The 25229-nt window shown below is 46.7% G+C and overlaps 10 protein-coding genes across 10 annotated transcripts; 5 read left to right on the top strand and 5 right to left on the bottom strand.

The window, feature by feature from the left end:
• Positions 1 to 272: 272 nt before the first annotated feature.
• C8R40DRAFT_1176808 (uncharacterized protein) lies at positions 273 to 993 on the top strand (the record flags this gene model as incomplete). Its single annotated transcript, XM_046232573.1, has 2 exons — positions 273 to 836; positions 895 to 993. The coding sequence occupies 2 exons, from the start codon at positions 273 to 275 to the stop codon at positions 991 to 993; spliced, it is 663 nt and encodes a 220-aa protein (XP_046080409.1).
• Positions 994 to 1638: 645 nt separating this feature from the next.
• C8R40DRAFT_1241121 (uncharacterized protein) lies at positions 1639 to 2408 on the bottom strand (the record flags this gene model as incomplete). The annotated part of the gene is made up of 2 exons (XM_046233536.1): positions 1807 to 2408; positions 1639 to 1743 (listed from the first exon to the last, which is right to left on the bottom strand). Exons 1-2 carry the CDS (start codon positions 2383 to 2385, stop codon positions 1639 to 1641), a joined length of 684 nt encoding a protein of 227 aa, XP_046080408.1. The 5' UTR covers positions 2386 to 2408.
• A 1753-nt stretch (positions 2409 to 4161) lies between these two features.
• On the top strand, positions 4162 to 6894 carry C8R40DRAFT_1059701 (uncharacterized protein; the record flags this gene model as incomplete). The annotated part of the gene is made up of 9 exons (XM_046225285.1): positions 4162 to 4329; positions 4500 to 4688; positions 4782 to 4969; positions 5062 to 5219; positions 5302 to 5576; positions 5636 to 5703; positions 5786 to 5952; positions 6023 to 6227; positions 6564 to 6894. 9 exons carry the CDS (start codon positions 4162 to 4164, stop codon positions 6892 to 6894), a joined length of 1749 nt encoding a protein of 582 aa, XP_046080407.1.
• Positions 6895 to 8671: 1777 nt separating this feature from the next.
• Positions 8672 to 11011, top strand: C8R40DRAFT_1176805 (cytochrome P450; the record flags this gene model as incomplete). Its single annotated transcript, XM_046232572.1, has 12 exons — positions 8672 to 8752; positions 8803 to 8926; positions 8981 to 9131; positions 9199 to 9457; positions 9523 to 9740; positions 9802 to 10006; positions 10080 to 10116; positions 10172 to 10290; positions 10358 to 10421; positions 10473 to 10595; positions 10656 to 10766; positions 10821 to 11011. 12 exons carry the CDS (start codon positions 8672 to 8674, stop codon positions 11009 to 11011), a joined length of 1683 nt encoding a protein of 560 aa, XP_046080406.1.
• A 93-nt stretch (positions 11012 to 11104) lies between these two features.
• Positions 11105 to 14552, bottom strand: C8R40DRAFT_1155492 (von Willebrand factor type A domain-containing protein). The gene is made up of 3 exons (XM_046229601.1): positions 14192 to 14552; positions 13406 to 14135; positions 11105 to 13349 (listed from the first exon to the last, which is right to left on the bottom strand). The coding sequence occupies exons 1-3, from the start codon at positions 14544 to 14546 to the stop codon at positions 11279 to 11281; spliced, it is 3156 nt and encodes a 1051-aa protein (XP_046080405.1). The 5' UTR covers positions 14547 to 14552; the 3' UTR covers positions 11105 to 11278.
• Positions 14553 to 14767: 215 nt separating this feature from the next.
• On the bottom strand, positions 14768 to 15594 carry C8R40DRAFT_1059673 (cytidine deaminase-like protein; the record flags this gene model as incomplete). The annotated part of the gene is made up of 2 exons (XM_046225282.1): positions 14768 to 15259; positions 15364 to 15594. The coding sequence occupies 2 exons, from the start codon at positions 15592 to 15594 to the stop codon at positions 14768 to 14770; spliced, it is 723 nt and encodes a 240-aa protein (XP_046080404.1).
• A 62-nt stretch (positions 15595 to 15656) lies between these two features.
• Positions 15657 to 16971, bottom strand: C8R40DRAFT_1131131 (uncharacterized protein). The gene is made up of 3 exons (XM_046229203.1): positions 16851 to 16971; positions 16535 to 16799; positions 15657 to 16478 (listed from the first exon to the last, which is right to left on the bottom strand). Exons 2-3 carry the CDS (start codon positions 16701 to 16703, stop codon positions 15736 to 15738), a joined length of 912 nt encoding a protein of 303 aa, XP_046080403.1. The 5' UTR covers positions 16704 to 16799; positions 16851 to 16971; the 3' UTR covers positions 15657 to 15735.
• A 1306-nt stretch (positions 16972 to 18277) lies between these two features.
• C8R40DRAFT_1131130 (uncharacterized protein) lies at positions 18278 to 19660 on the top strand. Its single transcript, XM_046229202.1, has 5 exons — positions 18278 to 18804; positions 18871 to 18970; positions 19028 to 19120; positions 19186 to 19446; positions 19482 to 19660. Exons 1-5 carry the CDS (start codon positions 18563 to 18565, stop codon positions 19548 to 19550), a joined length of 765 nt encoding a protein of 254 aa, XP_046080402.1. The 5' UTR covers positions 18278 to 18562; the 3' UTR covers positions 19551 to 19660.
• Positions 19661 to 20200: 540 nt separating this feature from the next.
• C8R40DRAFT_1155482 (uncharacterized protein) lies at positions 20201 to 22035 on the top strand (the record flags this gene model as incomplete). Its single annotated transcript, XM_046229600.1, has 6 exons — positions 20201 to 20497; positions 20558 to 20780; positions 20834 to 20918; positions 20968 to 21130; positions 21181 to 21561; positions 21625 to 22035. The coding sequence occupies 6 exons, from the start codon at positions 20204 to 20206 to the stop codon at positions 21730 to 21732; spliced, it is 1254 nt and encodes a 417-aa protein (XP_046080401.1). The 3' UTR covers positions 21733 to 22035.
• A 441-nt stretch (positions 22036 to 22476) lies between these two features.
• Positions 22477 to 24979, bottom strand: C8R40DRAFT_1059754 (alcohol oxidase; the record flags this gene model as incomplete). The annotated part of the gene is made up of 12 exons (XM_046225294.1): positions 22477 to 22628; positions 22691 to 22860; positions 22935 to 23056; positions 23106 to 23166; positions 23227 to 23266; positions 23329 to 23578; positions 23643 to 23753; positions 23807 to 23947; positions 23998 to 24102; positions 24165 to 24389; positions 24445 to 24595; positions 24654 to 24979. The coding sequence occupies 12 exons, from the start codon at positions 24977 to 24979 to the stop codon at positions 22477 to 22479; spliced, it is 1854 nt and encodes a 617-aa protein (XP_046080400.1).
• Between the last annotated feature and the right edge of the window lie 250 nt (positions 24980 to 25229).

Below are 25229 nucleotides of genomic sequence, written 5' to 3'. Positions count from 1 at the left end.
AGAGTGGTAGGGGTGGGCAGCGCTCACAACTCATCTATACCGACGGGTTTCATTGATATCTTTGATCTGCTGATAGGTCACCTATCCTTCGCTTACCTGGATTCCTGAAAGAAAACCGGAAAAAGAAGTGTATAAGAACAGACGGAAGAAGTCTCCTATTGTCAACGTCTTCTTCTGACCTCACTTGTACCTCGTCTCCGGCTGGACCGGTGACGCTCTTCATTTTTGCTACTTTCAGAACGAGCACGAAATCAAAATTTCCTGCCGCACCTATGCTTTTCCTTACCACACTCCTTCCTTTAATCACCCTCGCCTTGCGAGTCGCTGCGGCTGATCTTGAACAAGGCATACCGCTAGGCAGTGTTTCTCACCCTGCAAATGTACATCTCTCTCCTCCAACCTACAGGGAGGCCCTCCGAGCAAATCCTATCATCCCCTCTGGCCCTCCTCCAACCTACAGGGAGGCACTCGGAGCAGATCCTACAATCCCTACTATACATTATGGCAATAATGCACAACAGTCAGTGTCTCATCGTTGCCTGGAGGAGGTGACTCAACGGGTGCCTCATGCAACGAATCTGGAGGTGTTTGTCGGACGAGCTGCAGAGGCAAAGGACAGGTTGGACAAGTTTCTCAATAAGCCTGAGTGCAAGATCGCCGTAGTTGCTGCCGGCCTCGTTGTTCTGCTAATCTATGCGGGAACAGGGTGTCACTGGGCGGATGAGGCTATACACTGTCGGCGTCGGCGTCGGAATGAACTTGGGGATGGTCATAAAATTGAACAGTGCGAGCGTTTGCCGATAGAGATAAATGCTTGTAGCAATCCATCCCGAACGGTAAGTTAATGCTTCGAAGCATTGTCGATACTCGCTCAACATTGAATTCTCAACTTAGGACACGCATCTTTCACCCGTTGCTTCCAAGGCTCCTGGAGGACACGGAAAGAGGGATGCTGCGAGAATGTCATATCGCCGCCGTCTTGAGTTGGAGTGATCAGACGGGGAGGATGGCTGATGGAGAGGGAGGTGCTAGTAATTGCGGCGAAGAAGACGAGGGTTGGTGCACTTAATCTTTGCTTGTAGTGTCGAGTTTGTGGTGAAATGTGAATTTGCGGTGACAGAGGCGTTTTTCGGGTGTTTCTCACAAACCTCTTAGCTCAATCCCTCGATCCTCTATACTCTATGTTCCATCATAAGTAACTACACTTTTCTTGTGAAAATGACTACAACTTTGGCCTAGAATACTGTGCTCATGACTGTCTCCATTATGGGGAGAAAATTTACAATTGGTATCTTCTCGTACGAGCGGTATCTTCAATTTCTAGACACTCAGGCTGACAACCCACATTTGAGGACAACGAAGAGGGAGGGGAACGTATTGACAAGCGACGAACAAAAAGATCTTGGGATGCAGACGGGTGTATGTAGGCCAGACAATTATTCCGGCGTCCTTCATTCATCGTTAACATCCCTCCATCACAAATACATAGCTCAGCACTATGAGAGAGAAGGTAAGGTGCATGCATCGACGTTCAACGTTCAATGCTCCCTTCTGCACTGCCATTCAAGTTCGCTACCACTGCCACCGCCTCATCCTCCGCGAGTCACCCTGATTCCATTCCATTCCACATCCTTCTGATCACACCAGCTCGAGACGACGGCGATAGGACATCCTCCCAGCATCCCTCTTTCCAGGTCCTCGTGAAGCCACCTTGGACACGACAGATTGAGAAGGATGTTTAGCCTGATTTCGAATTAAAATTTCATTGAAGTGGACGTTACAGTAATTGATCACACACAAACTCACCGTTAGAGATGTATCGCTCTTACAAGCTTTTATATCCCAACGCTCGCACTTCTGAGGTTGCAAGGTTTTATCAAGATTCCTCCGATGCGAAGAGGTACAGGTTTTAGAATGACAGCCTGACCCTGGATAGTGGGCTAAGACTACAGCTGCGACTACTACTGCGCCGGTCACTATCACAGCAGCACATAACAAATATGCCATTCCATGATCAGATAAATTTTTCGCATAGTCGACCACCACCTCCAAATTTGATTGGTGCTCCGGAGTCAATTGTATCGCTCTTGCGAAGGCCTGTCGTCTCAAGGCGTCTTCACAGCCGGGAGGCATCCGCACTGGAGGTTGGGGGCCGTGACTGTGAAAGGATGTCGAGATAGGAGGCAGATAAGCAGGAGGCATGGGATTATTGCTTCCAGGAGCCTCGGTATAAGGGGGAGGCTCATCATGGCCCTGATGCACTGGATGTACAGCTTCAGGGTAAGTTGGAGGAGGAAGATCGTGAAGCGGAATTGAGTCATGACTAGTCGCAGCGACGTGCACGGCGAGAGTGAACAAGGGAAGTAGCGTGGTTAAGAAACGCATAAGGAGGGATATCTGGGTTTCACAGGTAGTGGAAATTAAACAATTATCGCCGGTCCAGCCGGAGACGAAGAGAAGATGAGAGGAAGGAAGTCTGAAGAGAAAATGCAAGCGTTGGGTTCATATACTTCGTAGGTTTACGATTTTTATCAAAGCTATCGTTCTGACGAAACCCGTCGGAATAGATAGATAGATAGATACACGGCGCCATCCAAGGATGTGGTCCCAAACGCGGAACAGCCGGTCTCGAGGTACTGGCGGCAGCGAGCTCAACCCGCAAGGAGAAGGTAGACTACCGCCAGGTCAACGAGGCAGAGGTACATAGTACAAGGATTAGGAATAGGACGAGATAGGACGACGTCAATGGTAAAAAGCGGGGATCACAGTTCCCAATCAGAGGCTATCAGAGGCTGATGGCGATGCATGATTAGTATCGAAATAGGGCAGGTCATATTCTGCTTCTGAAAGGGCTTATAACGAAGAGACTTATCTCGGTGTCGATTTAGTAGCCATCGTCGTTTCTCTGCATCCGGGCGATGTTTGCAGAGGAATTCCAAGACTGCAACAACGTATGATGCGTGATCAGTACCGAAATGGCAAATGAAGCCCGATAGTTCTGGGGATGGACCCCGAAAGGGGTAGAGTGAAATGTGGCACCGTAGGGCAGGATCGGAACCGGTGGACAAAAACCCCGCTGAAGAAACACGCCCAGAAGTTAGAACCACCGATTACCGAACACCTGAAAACTTGCTCCTGGACGTGGACCGGGCGAGTGGGTAAAGAAAAGGACTGATCTACGTCCTATGTAGCACGGATTCCCAGCAATTGCGCAAGTTTGGGCGCTTCCTCTCCACGTTGCCAGACAGTTTAGAGTTCTGCGTCCTGGTGTCTATCAGTGCCAATAGGTGCCAATTCAGGCTAGCATTCCTTTCAAATTTGGAGATGCTGGTCACTGGTAACCCCCTGCAGCACCTTGCCTCTTTCAATATCTCATGTTGGGGCATTTCAGCGTTCGGAATCGATTTTGATAGTTTCTGTCCTCAATATATGCAAGTACATCCCTAGTTGAACTTTTGGAACGACGCGGGACGACTACATACATAGCGCGGGATGATCATATCATGAAAATTATATTCCTCTGCAGTGCAGACTGCATTTGATTTTTCCTTACAATCTTTTCCTATACCGTTCCGAATTCACGGGTGAATTTTTGGATGTATGTACTGGTGGAAACCGTTGTAGATCATTGATGGATTGCTACGGGTGCCATGCGTGTCGACCACAAAGTACGAACAGGGAAGGTTTGCAAGCTCCTGCGATGATGCACACCCGCAAAATCACATTCTTTCTGAAGCCTCACCGAGTTGTTACTGGAAATCGAATTCATTGTCATCCAGAGATCATCATCGTAAGTTAATCAGACGAAGTTCTTGTTCGCCCTCTTGGCATAGACTCATAGACGCCGGGCAACTGACAACGAGCATACGAGCATGTCGCGAGTATATATAGTAGGTCAAGTTGTTGAATAACCCCCACCTTCTTCATCCTTCAGACGATTGACTGATTTTCGTTTTTTTTTCTTTTGTTCGTTTCGTCTCGTCTCGTTTTCTTTTCTTTCGTTTCCCTACCTCCATTCTTCCGTTCTTTCCATTCATTTGTTCGTTTTCTTTCGCCCCGGCTGGCTTGATCTTACTGAATTTTCAAACACACCTCTTCGTTCCTTATCCTCGACATCAACAATCTCTTTATTTTTTGGTCTCTGACTGGACACCCAATCCCATGGCTTTCCTCTTCTCAGGATCCACGTTATCCATACTCCTTGCTGGTTCAACCATCATCACTTCCGTGTCCGCGGTGAATGACTGGAACACACCCTGTTTCGATGGGACCTGTCAATATTCTCTCACCGCTTTGCCTGGTCAGAACGGGTCGGGGACTATGCAGATTGTGAGTAGAATTTCAAAGTATCATGTAACATGTTTACCTAGAGTGGATCTCTGAATTCCCGTATCTTCCTTCTCACTCTTGCTTTTTTTCCTCCCGGCTCGACCGAACTCTTGTCACTAACCTCCTTCAAACAACCTTGCCTCTCATTCACCCACTCACCTTATCCCTAGTGGGGCTCATCCAACGCGATCTCCGATATAACCACCGCTGCAGGATGGGAAATTCTCAATTGCTCAGCTACCGCGATGGCTCAGGATATCCGTCTAGTGTGTATGAGCAGTGATACGGAGGGAACTGGATGCGATCATTTATTTCAAGCTGGTGGGGCGGAGGGAAAGTTGGTTAGGTTACCGGAAGATGTATGTTCTCTTTCCCTCTCTTACCTTGCTTTCCTTTTCGTGATCTCATGAAATCCTCAAAATATCGACTCGAATGTGAATTCGTTTTCGTAGTGTGGAATGAGTCCGTTTGCGCGAGTTGCTCAGTCTTATGTATCTGGTGATCAGTCGATTCCTGCGGGCATTTCTGCACGGTTCGTCAGAAGAGATGGGGAAAATGGGACTGGCAGTGGTAATAGTTCCTTACCTCAAGTCCAAGGTTTATCGCTGGATACGAATTTCAGTGCGGTTGATCCGTCTAGGTGGGTCGACTATTACTTACTGTATATGTGATCAATATTCAATCTCCAAATCGCTGACTTGACTTTTGTGGTGTCCTGTCGTTATTGAATAGATACGGAAACATTAATATCGCTGTCCAAGGAGCCAACTTTGCTGGTGCAGATGTTAATGGGACCTTAGTGTCCACTGCTACCGCAAAAAGAAGGAGTGGATTGAGCTATAATGTCAGTGCTCGAGATTTATCGGATTTCGTTGGAAATGCTATTGATTGTAAGTGTTCATGAACGATATTACATAAAAGTTATCTTATCCTCTGCTTATCATATTTCTTGTCGCTCTCCTCAATATCCAGCCATCAAGTCCCTCTCTTCATTCAACACCACAAAAACCATCTCTCTTCCCCCTGTTAGCGTCGATAAATCGGCAACTCTCCTCAATAAAGACATCAAATGCGGGAATGTCGATATCAACGTGGACTTGGGTGTAGACGGCAAAGCTCAGGCGCAAATAAGCCTGGGTGTGGCTGCGCAAGGGACAATTGTGCCTCCAGACTTGAATGATTTTGCGGTAACGGTTGGGATGGATGCGGTTATTGATGGAACCGTGGATTTGAGTGCGGGAGTTTCGGTGAATTTTGTTATTTTAAGGCCCAACGGTAAACAACTGACTGATGCTTCAATGTGTAGACTACATTTGACACTGGCAAGATTCAAGTTGTGCCGCCCCTTGGGATTCCGGGGTTAGATTTTCCTGGGTACGTTTAGCCCTGATATTCGTATTCTCTACCCCCGCTCACAATTTTATGTTATCCACTGGCACTCCCTCGCTCCCTCTAGTATCCTCACCATCGGACCTAGCTTCGACGTTCAAGCCGAAGCTACCGCAAAACTCGACATAGCAGCAGACTTGAAAGTTGGAATTGTGTATAATATCTCAAATGCCCAGCTAGTGTTCCCAGATAAGAATAATCAGAGTGGAGGAAATTTCGGTGTTGGCGATACTCGTACGTTGTCGCGTTTATTTACTATTGGCCACCTCATCCATTTTTCATTGTGCTTTCCCTTTCCCACCAGCTCTAACTCTCTCCGTAACCCCTTCCGTCAAATCTACCGGATCCCTTACCGCACACTTGATCCCAAGTCTCAACCTTGGCATACAAGCTCTAGATAACATTGCTTCGGCAACGGTGTTTTTAGATCTCGACGCTAGTGCTACCATGCAGCTCTCTTTGGATGCTGTGGATAGTGCAAGTGTCAGCGTCGATAATGGAGAGTCTTCGTCGAATTCCACTACATCCACATCAAATTCTACAAGTACTGCGAGCTCTACTAACAGTGCCGTCTCTGCTTACTACTCCGTGTCCTCTGGCTCGAACTCCTCCGCCTCATCTTCTATTGACTCTAGCAACGCAAATATCTACTATTACAACTTTTTCAGAAGAAGCGCATCGGCTGCTCCAACCACAACGAAACCAACATCCATTCCTCAGGCTATATCATCTGCGAAGCTAGCTGCTTCTTCTGCTTCCGCGTCCGCTTCGAAGACGACGAGCAGTAGCGTTAGTAACTCGACTTCTTCCGCTGGCAATTCCACATCTGCTAGTACCGGGAATAGCTCGAGCTCAAGTACTACCACTACCACATCTTCAACCGGTCTGCAATTCGGCGGATGCGTCGAGATCGACACCGGACTAGCTGTAAACGCAGGCGCAGACGCCAAATTCTTCGATCTCTTCGACGCTAGTACGCAGGTCCCGTTGTTCAGTAAGGAATTTGTGTTGTTCAAGGTAAATACTGAGTTAATGTTTATCATATTTCAAAGTAAATTTATGAGTTTGTGTTGTTGTCTATCTAGAAATGCTTTGGGAATGGAAACGCTACAGGTTCTGGCACGCGAAGACGGCGGTCTCCCTCCTCATCCTTCTCATCTCTTCCTCACCAGTTGACTCGGTTGAGCAACCGTGCAGCAGCAGCAGCTCCAGTCGCCGCCAACTCGACCGCATCCTCCAGTTTGGCATGTCTAGCTAGCTCTGCAGTTTCTCCTCAACCGATAACAGGGACTATTCAAATTGGTGGTGCTACGTGCGTTTTCTGCTGTTCCTTCAACGCACCTTCGTTTTGATGAATTTGACTCTTCCTAGGGTTACAATAAAGCCAGCTTGACCACCGTCACAATTATCGGAAAACTGACTGTAGGGTGGAAGAAGAGGCAGAGAATGTGTGAGGGTTTGTTTTGATTATACCGTACAGATGAGGATATATCGGACTGTCTTTTCTGACTCGTTTTTGGCGTAGGATTGTGTAATGTACATAGGAACGCAATGAAGAGCTCGAGCTTATGCTGACAGTCTCGTTCTCTTCTTCAATCAGCCCTGATGCGTCAAGACTGAAAGCCTGGATCCCGGTTTCGCAATGCGAGATTGACGGCATCACCCTAAGCCACCAAGAAGACAGAAAATAGCGAGAGAGTTGGGATAGGATGTGCGAAGCCCGTGGATGGGGTTTTGGACATGGAGGTATAACATCCTTCGCTTCGTGAGCCCACCCCAGGCTAGAGTATAAGATGAGCTTTCACCCCTCATAGATGACGCCCCAAGGAAGAGTTCTTATCTGATATACTACTTTCTTGACCTATGAGGAGGAGCTCCAATGGATCAGCGGGAACGGGGAAATAGAGTGCACGAAAGACAAGGAACCCAAGGCTGTGGCGTAGGTATAGTTCAGTGGAAGATCCCTTGGTACTGCTGTGAAAAAGCATGAGGTACAATATGCTTCAGCTTGAATAATGTAACGAAAACGGATTTTCCGAAGAGCTGCGGGAGGTCGAAGTTTTTCCTAGGGCGTGAAGAAGGAAGACTACTAGCGGGATTGTTGAGAAGGACGTTCAGAGTAAAAGCGTCGTAAGCAGCGGTGGCAGGTGGGCGTCTTCGATTTATTCTTAGTTCGGATATTCCTGAGTATCCGTAGCCTCACCATTCTTCATTTCAAGCAACATAAAGAAGAAGTTCGGGACTGAGTGAATCGGAATGGGACTCGGAGCGCCCGAAAACTGGTCCGTGCGCCTGAGGAACCTTCTGGGAACCTCGAGATAAATGCTCTTCACGTCGCATTAAGCAATAATCGTACTCGGCTCACGGGATATCAATGCAGGATAATGTGACAACAATTGGACTGAGGGAAAGCCAGTCAAAAAAGCAAAACTCAGAGCTGTGAACGTGCAAATTTTGAATGTGCAGCTCGTCGACAAATCCTTTCATTGGTTTCTTTCCTCCCTCGGACCCTTGCATTTCAACCATAATGCCAACCCCGTCTTCATCGCTGATAGTGTGCGCACGTAATCTATTCTTATGATTTTTTCCTGCTTACCTTTTGAACCAAACACAACATCAAATATCTCCGCACGTATATAACGGTTTACGACCACTACAGGAGGAAATCTTTCTAATTGAATGGTAGACATTACCTTAGGAAGCACCTGTGTTTTACATCTTGCCTGGTACGAGATTGGGCGTATGATCTTGAGTGGGTCCATCTTCAGATGCTGATTAACTTTAATCGGCAAGCTCGGGCACCATTATATAGAACAATCTGCACCCGTCCACACACAAAAACACATCCGATACACCTACCTCCTCCCGTATCTTTTCCGTCTCGAACCACAGACTACCATATCTCCAAATTTTGCACCGGCCTTTTCTCCCGCGTTTCCATCTCTGGAATTCAATGGATTACTTCTCTCTCTTTCCTCTGGTATGCGCTTTGATAACCAGCTTGATAGCCTACCAGTATTGGAGAAGTTTACAGGTAAATGTGCAGAGGTCTTAGTCAAGAATTGTCCTCACACGACTCATTAGTTTGTACATTTTATGCCTGGCCTACGGCCTCTCCTATCGCCTCTCAGCCCATTTGGCATGCTGCTGCCTAATCACAATTTACTGAATCCTGGATCAACGTGGTATTGGAGCGCGAGGAACTCGTGTAAGCCAAGGCTCTTTAAACGAAAGTATTTTCTTCACTAACTGTAACAAGCAGCGTATCTCAATAAGACACATGATATAATCTCAATCGTCCCTCTCCTGGGATCTGTCAGCTATTACACCTGCTCATTCGATGTCATGAAGCAAATTCTCAGTGCGGATATCAGACTTCAAATCGAAAAGCCGTATGACATGACACTGGAAAGGTCTTCGAATTTTTCATAAACTTCGGAGAGATTCTGATTCGGTTCGTTGAATTTATGATAATCATAGGCTGTTTGGTCCAAGTCTAGCGTCCGTTAATGGTGAATCATGGCGCCGGCACCGTCGAGTGGTACATCCTGCTTTCAGTAATAAACTGCGAGTCCAAAACCAATCTTTGTCTGATAATTTCTCATCCAGTGTGACCTTTTACAGTTATGAAAGTATCGGGAACGAAGTCGCCAAAATTTACCAGTCGATGATGGAATCAGAGGATTGGCGGGATTGCAAGCAAATAGACTTTCTGGAATCTCATAATTTCATGTTGAAGGTAAGTAGCGTTGTCCCTTCAAGCTCAAGGCTCAATTTCGATTCCGTCATCATTCGTTTATGTAGTTCACACTTTGTATCATCTCAAAATGTGGTTTCGGGATTGACGCTTCCTGGAATGCTATTTCAAGTTCGGAGAAACTAGAAACACACCTGAATCACCTTCAAGCTCAACATTATCGTCAGAAAGGTTTCACTCTTCCAGAAGCTTTGCGAATTGTATCTCAAACCCTCATACCCCGGATCATTCTCCCAAACTGGGTCTATGCTGTGCCTATCGAAGGGTAAGTTTTCTCGTCGTGCCTGGATCTCCTTACTGACCGACATTCTATCCTATATTGTTAGACTGCAAAGAATGGGTGAATCATGGAATGATCTCTCATTATACATCAGGACCGCTATAAACGACAAGGACCTTGTGAATCATGTTTTTAAAGATGGAGATACTCAAGACCCCCGGGAATGTAACAAAGATAACCTTCTTACACGATTGGTTACATCGTGGACTCTCTCCAAGTCTGAAAAGTATAGCTTGTCCGAGAATGAAGTTGTGCGTGATTTTCCTTTTCCGTCATTGTAACCTTCCCCCACAGTCTGATTGCGTTGCATATATACCTCTATAGATTGGCAACATGTACACCCTTATGTTTGCAGGTCATGGTGAGTTTTGAGAGGTACTCTTAATATCATGTGCCACCTACAATATCTATATCAGAAACAACTGCCAGTGCACTCGTCTCGGTCTTTGCGCTTCTAGCCATTCACCAGGACATTCAGGAGAAGGCCTTCAACGAGATCACTGTTGTACAGGCTGCACCGACTTTCGAATCGAAAGTGAGTTTGAAATTCCTCCTTCCAAATCCTACTTAGTTAATTATGACTAACAAATAATCGCAAAAAGAATATCGACGTCAATAAAATGACTTTCACAAAGTTTTGTCTGTGGGAAGCATTAAGACTTTATCGTGAGTCCCGTTTCTCGTCGTTTATCTCCCTTGAATGTTTATGACTTGTAGCCAGCGCGAATTTCTTACCTCGGGAACTCACACAAGATATGACGGTGGATGTTCAAATGCCTGGCCCACAGAAGGTGATATTGCATAAAGGAAGTTGGATCATGTTTGATCTTATCAGCATATGTAAGTTGGTTTCCCGCTTTCCTATAGTTGATCCACTGACCTTTTAGATAAATGTTCCAGTCCGCAACCCACATACTTTTCCTCAACCAAATGATTTTAAACCAGAGCGCTGGAATGGAATAGCCGAACATGAAGTGGGGATGTTTGGAGTAGGTCCTAGAGCCTGTATCGGTATGTGGATTGGACATTCCACCATGTAGTAATCATCCGTCATTCTTAATTTAGGTCGCAAATTCGCTCAAGTGGAAGCACTTCATATACTCTCGATTATATTGACCAGTTGGAAGATTGATATTCTTACTAGGCCTGACGAGAATCGGGAGATGTACAAGGAACGCGTACTGGATGATGCGGGACAAGTTGGCACGGCATTTGGATTGAGGAGCGTTCCACTAAGGTTGATCAGACGTTTCTGAGAGCTAGGAGCGCCCGAGAAATCATATCTTCTATTGCTTTTCCTCCTCCTGCGGAATGTGTTATGAATATCTAGGTACCCTTGAATAAACTGAGGAATATATTGCACAAGGAGAAACGAGCTCGTCAAAAGCTAATAATGAATACTGTGATTCTACTGTTGTAAATACAGCCGAGCCACATATACGAGACTATGGTACATGGGTCATCGAACCTAGCATGTTGAACAATTCGGAGTTCTTGTGAGAGCAAGGCTATGCTAATCACACTCAGAACTTGCTGAGGACCTTCTGCTTCACATCTTCAAAAGTCAACAGTCCCGCAAGCTCACTTTCGACCCATTCTCTCGCCTTCTCTATCAGGCCCAGTATCTCCTCCCCGACACCAACGCCTCCGATACGCATTTTCTCCATCCAGGCCCACGTTAAAACTGTCGCACCAACATTTCCACTCACATCCACAGCAGCCAATTTCCTCTCAACTTCCTGCACGGACTCGTTGATCTCTAGAAGAACCAGGAGTGGTGAGGTCAAGGAGAGCTGACCGTTGAATTTCTGTAAACGAGCGATGGCGGTGAGACGATCACTAGTAGTTATGTCTGTTGATGATTTTGATGCGGGAGAGGTAGAAACAGGAGAAAGAGAAGCAACAAAGGCAGTAGTAGGAGTGGTGAGAGGGGTAGTGGCAGGAGCAGTACGGGCAAAACCAGCAGTCCGTAGTTGTCCCGTTCGTTCCCTTTCCCGTTCCACTACCCGCCCCCGTGCTTGCTGTCGTGTCTGCATAGATGGCGTATAAGTCGATGATGAAGAAGGGCCTGAAGCAGTCGCCGTTGGATCTGAAAACGATGATGGTGATGATGCCCCGTTCAAGTTCATCCTCTTAACCGGCCGATCGTTACCATCCGAGTCACTGATACGTTGAAATTCTGACACGTCGACACTGGACTCTGCATTCCATGATTGAGGTGGACCCCACGCAGGGGGTGGTGGTGGTTTCCCGGAATACAACGGTCTTGGTTCCAGAAGCTCAACAGCGAAAGAGGATGACGAGATGGAAGCAGCGGCCTTCCTCGCAGCTCTGGGAGCCAATTGTTTCCTCGCAGCCTTACCACTTCCCGCCCGTTGACTTTGAACAGCCATCCGTCTCTGTGAAGCCAAGAAACCAGAAATCGGAATGACATTACTTGTCGAGGAGAATACTGACTCAGCAGTGGGATTACCACTACTACCCTCATGAGATCGGTGGTCCACGGCAACGAAACTCGTAAGTTTGCTGGCAAGACTATATGTTGTCCCAAGACGAACAATCTCTTTATTCAAGTAAGCCTCCTTTAACTCTTGATCGTTCTGGAACTGGCCAGCAATGGAATCAGGGAACGCATGCTTACCGTCCTGACGGTCGATTATGAGAGCTTTAGCAGCGATGACGTGAAGGAAAGGCTGCGAGTTGACATTGCCGAGACCGCTGTTCAAGCCAGTATCATCTCCGGATTGGGGTTGAGTTCTTGGTTTGAACGGAGAACGCAAGATTCGCGATACAGGCACGACGAGCTCAACAGGAGCTCGGGTCGTACTCACAACGCCTTTGATTTTGACAGTCACTGGAAGCTCCTCACCTTTTGTCCCGCTCTCGTTCTGAGGAGTGCGGACAATGGCGTACACCTGAGTCCTCGTACCAGGAAAAATATTCCTCAGGATTAGAGGAGATTGTTGAATTTTAGGAGGAGGTGGAAGTTGAGGGTCCGGTGCTGGAGGAGGACCAGTGGCTTCACTCATCACTTTGTCATCACCATCATCATCATTGTTGAACAGGCTGACTGCAGACACAGGCACAAGACTCTCAGTCGTGGCCTGGATACCCTTCCCCGGATTGTCCACAATCTCAAAATCGTCGTTACTAACACCCTCGATTCCATCCTGTTCTCCATGATCCGCGCCCTGATCTCCAGTCCAGTCTACCATAACATCCACCACCATCGGTGTTCTCGCCGCCCTGACCACTCTGGCACACTTCCCAGCGACAGGTTCTCCCTGTTTAACATACACGGCGAATCCATTCCCCGCACGAGCGATACTATCACATGTATCTGAAGAAGCTCCGTCGCCGATGCCAACGGTGAAAACACGGATAAAGGACACCGGATCGTTGGAGTCGGGTTTAGAAATTGGAAGGGTAGAGATCGCGTTCTGAGTGTGTGAGACACAGGTGGGAACATCCCAGGCGCTGCCGTCTGTGAGTAGGATGACTGCAACAGGACGGGCGAGAGGTTTGGGTAGGGAAGAATAGACGAGGGATAAAGCTGAAGCAATTTCGGTACCGCCATAATCAGCTTGCATCGAGCTATAGAATGTCATATTATATAGAGACAATTAAGTTCAAGCATAGAAGAGACTTACTCAACATGATTTGTCGCTTCTTCCAAGCTGGTTTGAGAATACTGTCTGCTAACGTCCCACAGCTTTGTTGCCTTCGCACCGAATGAGACGATGTTGAACGTGGTCCCAGACGTCGGAAGGCCACGGAGTAAAATGACAAGGGCCTCCTGCACCAATCTAATCCTCTCTCCTTTCATACTCCCGCTACGATCAACAACAAACACGTACTCCACCCCACTTTTTATATCAGGGAGCGTGAACCTTGGGACGAAGGTTAAAGCCATCGCAGTCGTCTCATGATTCGGACTAGGATGCTGTTCGATGAAACATCGAGGAGAGTCAAGACCGCCGGCGTTTATCACCAGGACGACATCCTGCGTGAGGAAGCCTGAGGTATCTGTAAGGGTGACTAAGGCGAAAGAAGGTGATTTATCTTCCGATTCGTCTTTCTCCGGAGATACAAGGCCGTCAGGAAGTCCGAGCTCAAGCTGGATTGGATGTGCGGAGGGACAGGAGATGCTCTTTATAACGCCGGATTGCTGTACGATGACTTTCATGTTGAACGGTTGGTGCACCGTCGTTCCGCGGGCACTATTGTCTGTCGGTGCCTGGCCATATCGTTGTGCATATGTACGAGGAAAGATGAATTTGACTTGATCTTTCTTCTCGTCATCCGTAAGTGGTTGAATGTAGTGTAAGTTGATCTCTACAGTCTCTGAAGGAAGAACATTGCCGACCGTGATAGAGAACACTGTTTGGGAAACTCGTCAGCAATTTTTTATCAGCGTTGAAAAACGAGATACTCACCGTCTTCTGTTTCTTGTTGACCCAGGCTAGCAGTCTTTCCGGCCTGGATAGCCTGCTCGTATTCCTTCTTCGCAGCCTCATTCTCCTTCACAACACCCTCCACCCGCGTCCCATCTTGCTTAATCATCTCAAACCCGCAGACAGCGGCACCAGCCATCAGGCCGAAGGTATACACCGCACTCGAGATAGTCGTGTACGATGTATTCGTGAAACGCTGCGATAGATTTACCGAGGCATGAATGTCCGCGATGAGTACCTGCGCCGAGGAGCCATCTAGAATGAGATCTTGTCCGGTAGCGGCGTCATATAGGCGACAATCGCCCAGAGTGGGGGAACGAATCTTGGTTCTGGCCATGATTTTGTTTGGTTTGAAATGAAGCGAAAAAAACCTTTATATACCTTGTTGGCAGCGCGGAACCGAAAGAAAAGATAACACATGTTGCTATTTTCAATACATGGCATATGACTCTGTGGGTAATTGCTGTAGTATGACTTGGAGGGGAAGGGAATGCTGTACAGAATTCTAAAATTTTTGCGATGGTTCCATCGACGACAGGGGAAACTAGGTAGATGCGATTAGAGAGATAATCGATAAGCTGGTAGGATGTATAGGCGGGCTATAGGGTATACATGCTTGAGCGTGGATGAAGCGAGAAAACGACTAAAACAGGCCTGTCGAAAGCGCTGGTTCAACGCGTCAATTTCGAAGTCGGAGTGCTGACCCTGGAGGTATAATGTGTACCCGGGTTTGCGAGGATGCACAGAAAAAAAAAAGTAGTAGCATTTATTCTTCTCCGATATCTTCATTCCATTCCTGAAAATAAAAAAGTCAGATGCTGATTTGTATTGATCCAACTTGCGACATACCTCTGGTTTTTCACTAATGAATTTTGCCATTAGTTCCTTACATTCCTCATTATCGAGGACCACAACTTCTACGCCGTGGCTTCTCAGCAGATCCTCTCCTCCCATTGAAAATGTCTTGTTTTCTCCAATGACCACACGCGGGATCTTGTACAGCAAAATCGCACCGGTGCACATGCTGCAAGGACTAGATGATTTCTTAGTCTCGTCGCGTAAATGATGCCTTCGTCTTAACTGACCTGAGCGTTGTATACTGTCCATAATCATAATCACCTTCAATAATCTTGAACATAAAGCAAGCAGCTTACAATCGTGGCGTCTCTGTACACCCCCGCCTTCAACCTTCCAGCATCTTCGAGTGCAGCGATCTCCCCATGAAGAGTCGGAGATGATTTCTGTATCCTTTGATTGTGGCCTGCACCCAGAATCGCACCATTAACGCTGAGCAGTGAGCATCCGATTGGAATTCCGCCTTCGTTGAAGCTTTTTCGCGCTTGAGTGAGGGCAATTTGTATTCCGACTTGGTCAATTGAGGACATAGCGACTAAAAAGGGAAGTAGAATATTTTCCCACGATTCATCTTCACCCAGCACAAGCTAAGCTAAGCTAATGTCAATGAAAGGCTCAACGTTTGAACGTTTTGAACTCTAGTTCTAATTGAATATCAAAGTCACAAAAAACTACATCACAGCGCAGCTTAGCACCTTGCGACAATTTTCCAAAGTTTTCGTTTCTGAATCCTTCAAAGACTGCAGCGCGAACTCTTTTTGCTTCAACTCTTTCTTCAACTGCTTCAACCTCCTCTTCCTCTGTATGGTAGTCAATGGGTCCCGGTTATTCCGAATATCTCCTTCTGCCTGCTGAACCGCGTCCCTTGCATCCCTCACAGAATTTTCCAACAGCCTCTCTTTCCGAGTTATGTTCGCCTGTATTATCCTCGACCTCCCTTCTTGTTCTTTCTTCCTCCGATTCGCCTCTCGTTCCTTGTCCCTCTTTACCTCTTCCTCCCCCTTTACCTCCGTCTCCTTTCCTTTTCCCTTTGTCGCTCCCTTTATCCATCCATTCAATTTCTTTCGGGCACCTTGTCGGAACTTGATCAAACAAGGGATGCCATCGACTCTGCCATCATCGTCGAAGACCAAACGTGACAGTATCTTTGTCGGAAAATCAAATCCATTGTGTGGCGAATCAAACATTATAATCATCCCATGCGCTTGATACCAGTTATCAAAGTCGTGTCCGGTCCAAGGATGCATTGAATACCCAAAATCCATGAGTGGGACGCCGTTCGTCTCTGGGTATCGGAATTCTATCACTTTTCCATCTTCGTGCTGTGCTTTGAAACCATAGAAACGATCGATGACAATTGCTAAGCTGTTGTCTTTGCTCTGGAAGAATTCGACTGGCCAGATTTCGTCCGGGACTGGGGACAGATGATGGTCAGATACTTGTTCATCGACTCGGAAGAGAAACGCTTACGTGGAGGTATTTCGGAACTGGCAGTAGGATCAATATTGTTTGCTGCCGAAGGTCCAGCAGCGCGGATGGTCAAAGGCGATGCCGTCACCTGGGGAAGAGTCAGGAGTAGGAAGATGCCTACAACGAACAGCCCATGCGAAAAGTGACGACGCATGCTTTTCTCGCGCATGATTTTCGAAGACAAGAGTCCGAGAGAGAATTTTTGGCGTGTGGCGGATTGAAGGGATCCTTGAACGACGACACAGAATGAGTAAATATCGTGGCTCTGTCGAATAAATAATCATCAGGATATTCCGTATGATAAAAAGTTACGAGCCTTTTCGAGCTCTATATCAGCGTGTGCACTGCAGCTTGCAGTGGAAATCTGACCAGCAGATAGTCCGTGATGAACTGGGGGGAAAGACTCGCAAGCCCCAGTACCAGATAATGAGTAACCGTGCCTGGGGCTTTCAAACGGTAACCCATCGGTCAATTTATTGATGCGCGATTCCCCGCTGATTTCCCATAACTGGAAAAGGGCGTGATATGCATCATATGTGAGAACTATTTAGGCGCTCCTTTAACTGATCTCGCCGCGATTCCGTGAGTTGCTGGAAGCTTGATACCTGCTTGCTGTTGGCGCATTCTGTCATTGTCGATGTTCGAAATTATACGGATCCGGAGTTGTATTCAGATTTCGACATTCATGATTCCAGTTTTTGGGCCTTTTCAATACTCATCAGTAATTCAAACCATGTCCTTGGAACTGGTACGTGGGCCACAGTACTCATCCAGCGAAGTGGTAGAAGATCCTTTCGTGAATCAGGATCTTCTGACAGATCCTCGTCACTGCATTTGGAAACGGGTCCGATTACATTCTAATCAACGAAGACAAGAAAACAAAGCTATCTAAGAGCATTCGCGTCCTGTTGAAACATCTACATGAAGGTAGATCTGGTACACTTTCTTGATTACTTCAAAAACAACTAGAACTTCTAGAATCTCTCCGCGTCAACATAGATCGACACCTCCAGTCTTATTATTTCCGACAAGGTCTTCACCGACTGTGATGTTTTTCCGAAAAAAATTGTCCGACCTTCCGAGTCCTTTGTTCAAAATAGTCGACATTTCCCCCAACATATATATACACATTAGGCTTGTAGCTTGAGAATATGTTGTGCCATCTCGATGATTGTTTTTTCCGAATGTAAACGGTGAAGTACGCTGTTTGAAGAAATTGAGAAATAAACCAGAGTCTAGCTGTAGCGCCTCAAAACGCACGACCCGTCGCGACCAGCAATAGCCAGTAACAACCAGCAACCCTTTCCTTCTCTACACAGAAAACAGAAAACCATCACGATTCATGATGGAGGTTTTCAGGTACAATCATCTTCAAAATCCCTCGTGTTGTCATTGGCTCAACATTATTATTGATACAAGATCGTTACCTCGTCCACGGGACAGGTTACAGGACAAGTACACATGGAACATTTCTCATGGTTGGAACGACGAATCAGCTCCCAGTCAGCTCCTATCAGCTCGTTGAAGACATGTATTCGATTCGAGCTTACATTTATTCTGGTAATTTCTAGGCATCGATGCTCGATCCCGCAGTCGTCTCTCGGACCAACCAGCTTGGGATCCTTCAAAGGCCTGTGAAATGATATTTCTCGTCCCTTGGTGGAGCATATATGATTCGTTACCCGCAAGCCAATCAGCACGTCAGGATTCATCACATCTGATACCATGGTTTCGGACATGATCAATTGACAGAACAAAGAAACAGCAGGCCTATTCTGCCGACCATGAATGATGAAAGGTATAAAAAGAGCTTCTGACGCGTGCCAGGTTTTCAGCTTCCCTCTCAGGTTTTTCTCCTCCTTTCCCCCCATTCACTTTTTCATTGTCAACTGTAATCCTTCCTTGGACTGGTCTCCTTTCTTTCCGCGAAAGAAGCAGTTTTTGTAGCACGCTCTTTCCTTCACTAGTCTTATCCAAAGCACTCTTTTTCTCCCATTTCTTCTCGAAACCACCCTAGAACTGCCAGTCATGTTCTCCAAAGTTTTCGCCTCTCTCTCCGTGCTTTTGGCTATTTCCGTCCAGGTCAATGCGCATGCCGCCATTGCCCCTGCTCTTGGCGTCGATGGAACCCCTGTTCGCGCGGACGTTCAGAGACCTTCGACTGCTAGCCCATGTGGTACTGTGAATGTGGCTTCAACCCTTGACACATCTACTCCTGTTCAAGCTGCAGCGGACGGGACTTTTACTGCCACCGCTACTGACTTCAATGCGTATGTTAGCTCCTCACCAGTGTACCCTGATCATATTGAGCTGACAATATCACCTTTTTTTTCCAGTGGTGCTGACGGATCGCGGTCCGTCACTGCTAAGGTTGATCCTACTGCTCAAGGAAAAACATTTAGCACTGCTGTGACTGTTTCTCAGAACGGAGATGCTGTATGTTTTCTTTTCTTGATTCACTCATGCCTTGTTGTTAATTCACACACACTTCAGGCCCCTACAACAGTCGGCTCGGACCAAATTGTTGCTGCTCTTCCTGCAGGAACCACCTGCTCCGGTGGAACTGCTGGAAACCTTTGCTTAGTCGTGAGTACCTTCTCGGTTTGTTTTCTTTCGAAAATCTTTGTTCACATTTTACACATTTTACACAGCAATTTACCACCACGGCGGGTTTCGGAAACTGCGTAGTGGTAGCCCAGGGTGCTGCCACTGGGGCTGCTGCTGCTAACACGACCGCGGCTGCTACCAACGGTACGACCACCGCCGGGACCACAGCCACTAATGGCACTACAACGGCCACTAACGGTACCACCGATGCAACAACCGCAGCGAACGGTACCACAGCAGCAACTACCACTACTACAAAGCATCATCACCACAAGGCTGCTGCTGCCCAGGCTAAAGTCAACAAAGTAGGCACACGGGCCCCCGAGCTCTCCTTGCTGAGATTGAGTCTCGTGGCGAGGAAGCCCTTCACGTCGTCAAACGTGGTGTTTTAAGTTGGGTTTGGGCTTAAACTCGAAGAAACGAGTGTGGTTCGGAACTGAAAAAAGTGTTTTCTCTCACGTCGTAAGATCCTAGTGATTGTACTTTTATGCGTCAATGAAAAAGTGATTTGGGGTTATTTCTTCTGTTATGGCGTGCCTGTCCCGTCAACTTGCAACGAATTGCGCATGGTTGCGGGATGCACGTTGGATTTGTTCGCTTCAGGTATGTTGAAATTCAAGTCCCGGAGCTTGTTGCAAAGCACATCGCCGGTTTCAGATTTTCGTGGGAGACTCCGAACACAGCGATTGAGTCAAAGGTCATCATCGCCTTTGTATGTTTGAAATTGTCAGAGTACAACTGAGTAGGTGATTCTGGACGCGTTTACGCGTTTTCACTGACTTTCTACAACACAACGCAATGGAAGGACCTAGAATCTTCATTTTTGATTGTCGCAGGGCTGGCTTGTTTGGCCAGAACGAACGTGGGGACGGAAAGTTCAAGCAAATTAATGAAGATATTTTTAAGCGCCGGATGAGTTCCGTGCGCTTTTTCGGCAGGCAAAAAAATTTCTAGGGTTTTCGGTGACTTCATTTTGAGGATCAAAGCGGTTCTCATTTTTCCAATGGCGGGATATAAAACACAAGTAGGTCTAAGTTTACACAATCGTTAATTTTTTGACTAATGTCGGAACCTCTCGACCAACAATTACCTTCATATTCTCCATCGCGTTCTCCTCCCTCTTACTCGCCACATAGTCGCGACGGGGAGGAGACACTTGCTCAAACTTGTCGTTTTCATTCATCGTCGCATGCGACAGGGACGTTCACAAAGCACCACGGCGATGTTACTGTCGTTCTCTCAGAACAGGACGAAGACGTAGATGTTCCGTCGTATGGTCGTCACGGGCTTCTCGCCGGAAGTATTATACTCGACTCTTCATTAAAAATAGAAGATATTGTGGCAGTTGTTCTCAAAGTAGGTTCAAAATGGGTTATTGATTTTTTGTTGTGTATTGACGGGCCTGAAACATAACAGGTTGAGGGAAGGATCAAGCTTAACATATCGGGTGCCAATGCAGCGTCAAAAACCGTTAAAACTGTCGACGAGCAATACGAACTGTGGTCTTGCCAAACTCCTAATTCAAGCATCTCTTCTACCTGCCCCAGATTGATTCCTTTCTCGACAATCTTGCCTCCAACTTTCAAAGACGGAAATCACGAATATCCTTTACCACCTTCATATGAGGTAAACTTCACAGGTACGTCGAGGCATATTCTCGTTATTACGCGTTAAATGACAGTATATCTGTAGGCATTCCCGGCCTGTATGCTAAATGCACATACACCATCCGTGCGATTGTAAAAACGCATGGGTCGTTCTGGGACCACAAGCAAACGTACGTCTATACGGATGTGTTCCTGGACGTTGCTTATACTATTGTTCAGGGTTTCCACGCCGTTTATATACCGACCACGAAAGCGGCCTCCTCAACCTACTGTAGCGTCGGAATTCTTCTCGTCGATTAAGGTGTCGCCTGAGGAGTGGTTCCAAACCACGTCTGTGCTCCAAGCGAGACCGAGTACCAAACTCGAGCCTATAAACGTTAGCGTGAGTCCGAATCCAACCCTAGGAGGACAATTTCTCATGCGTAATAATAGATATTCCTCCCTGCTGTGCGAAGTTTTGGGCTCCGAGATACCATTCCATATCATATCCAACTTAGTGGACCGATATCATCCCTCAAAAAATTCTACTCCTGCGTGCAGTATGAGCCCGAGCCCCCTTCTCCACGTAGTCAGTCGACCTTGACAATGAGCGTTTCACTTTGTCGACAGGTGCGGGTAGAAGTGAAAGGTCAGGCGGTATGGAAGAGCTCCATCATCGGGAGCGGCACACTCACTGCACTGCCTCCTTCCGTTGAGCTTGACCCACGTCTTAGCCACTCGGCGCATGAGATGGCTCTTGATTGGGAGGGTGAAATACGATGCCGCGATGATATTCGTGTAGGACACTTCGATGCGGGTAAAATCGCGATGTCGGTACGTGTACTAATCCCGTATATGATCGACATGCAAGGTGCTAATAATCATTTTCGTTGCCAGGACTTTTTGGTGTTTTCAGTCGTCCCGAAGCCCACCATGGGAGCATTCAACTCTCTCCGAATGATAGTACCCATTTTGCTCGTCACTGATACCTGGGTCGAGCATTAGCCTATCATTGATTGCCCCGTCTCTCTTTCTCCTAGTGCTCTTCATCGCTTAACTTAGCTCCTACTTTTCGCAGAGTTTTCGTTCGGTTTCTTCCCCATCCATTTATCTCACAAATATCGAGACTTGCTTATTCTGATAACCTGTCGGATCAAAATTTGGCAGCAACGCTTGCCGTCTATCTCGAAGTACTTATTTTTCATTGTTTCACATACCATGGTACAGCTCTACAGTTTATGCTGATACTAATACGAAACATAATTGTCTACCAAGTTTACTCAATATTTATCCTGGCTATGAATCGTCTTAATACATTGATAGAGTTCGATATACATAAGTACCAGGTTCATATGTATACGTAAATGGGTAAATGGGTATATATCTACCAAGCTTTCTTCAGCTTGCATAGAATATGCTAGGCTGTTAATGTTATCGCCTACGTGAGCACTCGGAAATCTAAAAAATCCTTCTCGTTCCTCGGAACTAGCGAGGGCATCTTATCCTGTCTTCAGCCCCTCAGATTACAGTTGTCGAGCCTATAGCTAGCTTTTCATGACATTGTATGTTCGTCAGGTTTATCTAGTGAGAACACGCAAGTATTGACGCAATTGGAGAGATTACATTCTACCTTGCTATTTATATCAGCTACCTATCAAGTCGTAGATCCGACTAAGCAAAGAACCTGAGTTTTCCTCGACTACCCAGCCCAAATACTAGCATATACTGTAACCTTCCTAGCCTCTCTCCTCAATTCGATGCTTTGATGATATCCGCAGCCTTCTCGGCAACACCGTACAAAGTTGCACTCAGATGCGCACTTATTTGCATCGGCAAAATTGATGCATCAACGACACGAACATTGGTCGTGTTATAAATTTTTAACTGTGCGTCAACGACACCTTTTGATGCTAATTCATGAATCTCACAAATCTCACAAATCTGAGAGACACAAATCACTTACCACCCAGTTCCTGCCTCATCATTGGCGCAGTGCCTATCGCATGATTTACTGCCGCGAAGCCAGCACTAGGATCCAAAATCCATGATTTCCAATCTTGGTCTGAACCAAAATTGCCATTGGTGTTAGGAACAACTCGAGTTCCGGGAACGGTTTCGCCGGTGGAAAGGGAGCTGTGAGAAAGGATCGAGGGAGATCATTGAGAAGGGTGAGACGATAGAGAACGAGCGCGATTAGATAAACTGACCTTAGTGGCGGACTAGCAATGATTCTACGTGCTAACCTCGCACTAGCAATTTGTACATCCAGGTCCCAGCCAACCCCAAAGTAATTTACGTTCACTGCTGGTCTGGTGAACGGATCGGTAGTCTAGATGGTCTGTGCGATTAATTCTTGGACGAGGAAGAAGGACATTGACGGTAATGCTGACGTTCCCTCGACTGAAAGGAAGCAACTGCCACAAGTCGATACCAATGTCACTAAGAAGCCCATCAGTTGCTTTGATTTCAAGTTGAAGTATGTCTCAATAAAATACACACTCGGGAAAACCTGTATCATAGAAAAGTTCCACAATGGGTGCTGAAAAGATTTCAAACTCGCTGTTAGCCGTCAATCGTAACCAGTCGGACAAGTTTACGAACCATTCCCATTCAGGATCAACCCAGCTTGCACCTCATAAATTTTTTCTAGCGCCGCTTGACTATCCGCCGATGCAGATTGACTCGCCGCCCAACTGCTCCTAACACTGCTATCGTTCAACTGATCCACGGCTACCTGCAGCGCGGTTTCATTCCATCCAAAGACTTGGTAGATATTGGGATAGGCAATGCAATCCGAGGGCCCTTCACCACCGTAGTCAAAATTGCCGCCAGCGCCGAGGGAATTCATTGTCTGCGAACATTTGATGATTAATCAAAAGTGGGTACTAGGTAGCCTAACATACACGAAATCTCACCTGTTCTTGGAGGTTTCGGCCGACACCTTTCATATCCAAATTGGTACCAATGTCCAGCGAGTTAAGTAAACTCGAATCCCCAATTCCGGATAATTGGAGTAAGGCGGGTGACTAGGGCCGGAATTCTTTGAGCGAAGAAGAGATCAGATACAAATTAGAGTTACCTGGATTGCACCGGCTGCGACGATTATTTCCTTGAGAGCTGTAGCAGCATACCGCGTACTTCCACCACTAGATGGTGCAAATTCGATGCCCGAGGCGGTGAGAGGTACGTTTTCTGTGTTCGACCAAATAATTCGAGTTACCTGGTAATAACCAGTGAGATTGGCACCTATTGAGACACTAAGATACGCACAAGATGCTCAGTCAACGTTAACCAGTTTGTGCGCTGACTCTCCACGGGAGTAAGATATGCTTGACACGAAGATGAACGGTGATCACTATCATGCCAGTCGATGGTCTTGAAAATGAAAAAGAAGAGAAATCAGTGTTTTGCGAAGGGTGGAGGCAGAAGAAACCTACCAGGGGTGTCATCGAGACGCAATTGCTTGCACCACCATTCACGTCGGGGCAATGTTCGATGCCTGTAAGATTGACGATGGAATTAATGAAATCAGGTTGCTCGGGACCACCATACATAGCATCGGGATAAGTGACTTGCACAGGTCCGGAAAGTCCATGATAATCCGCAACGCTTTCGGCGCCCTTTGCAGCTTGCTGACTGTTAGGCGAGGAAAATGCCTCAGACTGAAAGGAATATCATATAAGGAAAAAACTGTAACCTCAAACTAGACCAACGTACCTTTTGCATGTACCCAAAAATTCCTTCCCAGTTCCAACCAGCGTCAACGTCGGATGTTTCCAGAAGTGTTGTCCAAGCATCATATTGAGCCTGCATACCCCGAGTGTAGTGTGCACCGTTGATGGAAGTGCTCCCCCCGAGTGTTTTTCCACTGAAACTTAGATCAGCAGAGGCCAGGAGATTACATGCAAAAAAATACCACAACATACCCTCTCATAGTCTTGCCTTGGTCTGTTGGCCATGCCCAGTCTAAGTCTGTCCCAAATGCTTGGCTGTACGCGTAAATATCATATACAATTTCATCCGTTCGATTGTCAGAGCCTGCTTCAACGAGTAATACCGTGACTTCAGAGTTCTCCGCAAGCCTGGCAGCTACCGTGGTTCCTGCTAAGCCTCCACCCACGACGATGTAATCAAAGGATTGTCCATTGGCCAAAATCGGGTCCGTGTTGACGCCATATGCGCTCAAAGACTGAACCGTTTGAAACTTTGAAGCGGCGAAGGCAAAGACAGTCAGAATCTTGCCGAATGACATGGTAGAATAACGGGATAGAAACATACCCCCCGAAATTCCTGGAAAATTTTATACCCTCATACATATATACGATATGTACGACTCGTACAAATATTAATTGCTGTGAACCCCTCACAGCCCGTGCCAAAAGGTCGAATAATAAAAGACTGAAATAAAACCACGTGCTATCCGGCATTGTTTGACTAATGCGGTAAGTACTACATTTGTTGCTGTACCACGCGCTACCACGCGTATTATCCATCCCAGTTGG

Source organism: Lentinula edodes, assembly GCF_021015755.1.
Source record: "Lentinula edodes strain Le(Bin) 0899 ss11 chromosome Unknown C8R40scaffold_56, whole genome shotgun sequence".
Lineage (NCBI taxonomy): Eukaryota > Fungi > Basidiomycota > Agaricomycetes > Agaricales > Omphalotaceae > Lentinula > Lentinula edodes.
Note: the sequence above shows the minus strand (reverse complement) of the source record. Positions and strands in the feature narration are given on the sequence as shown.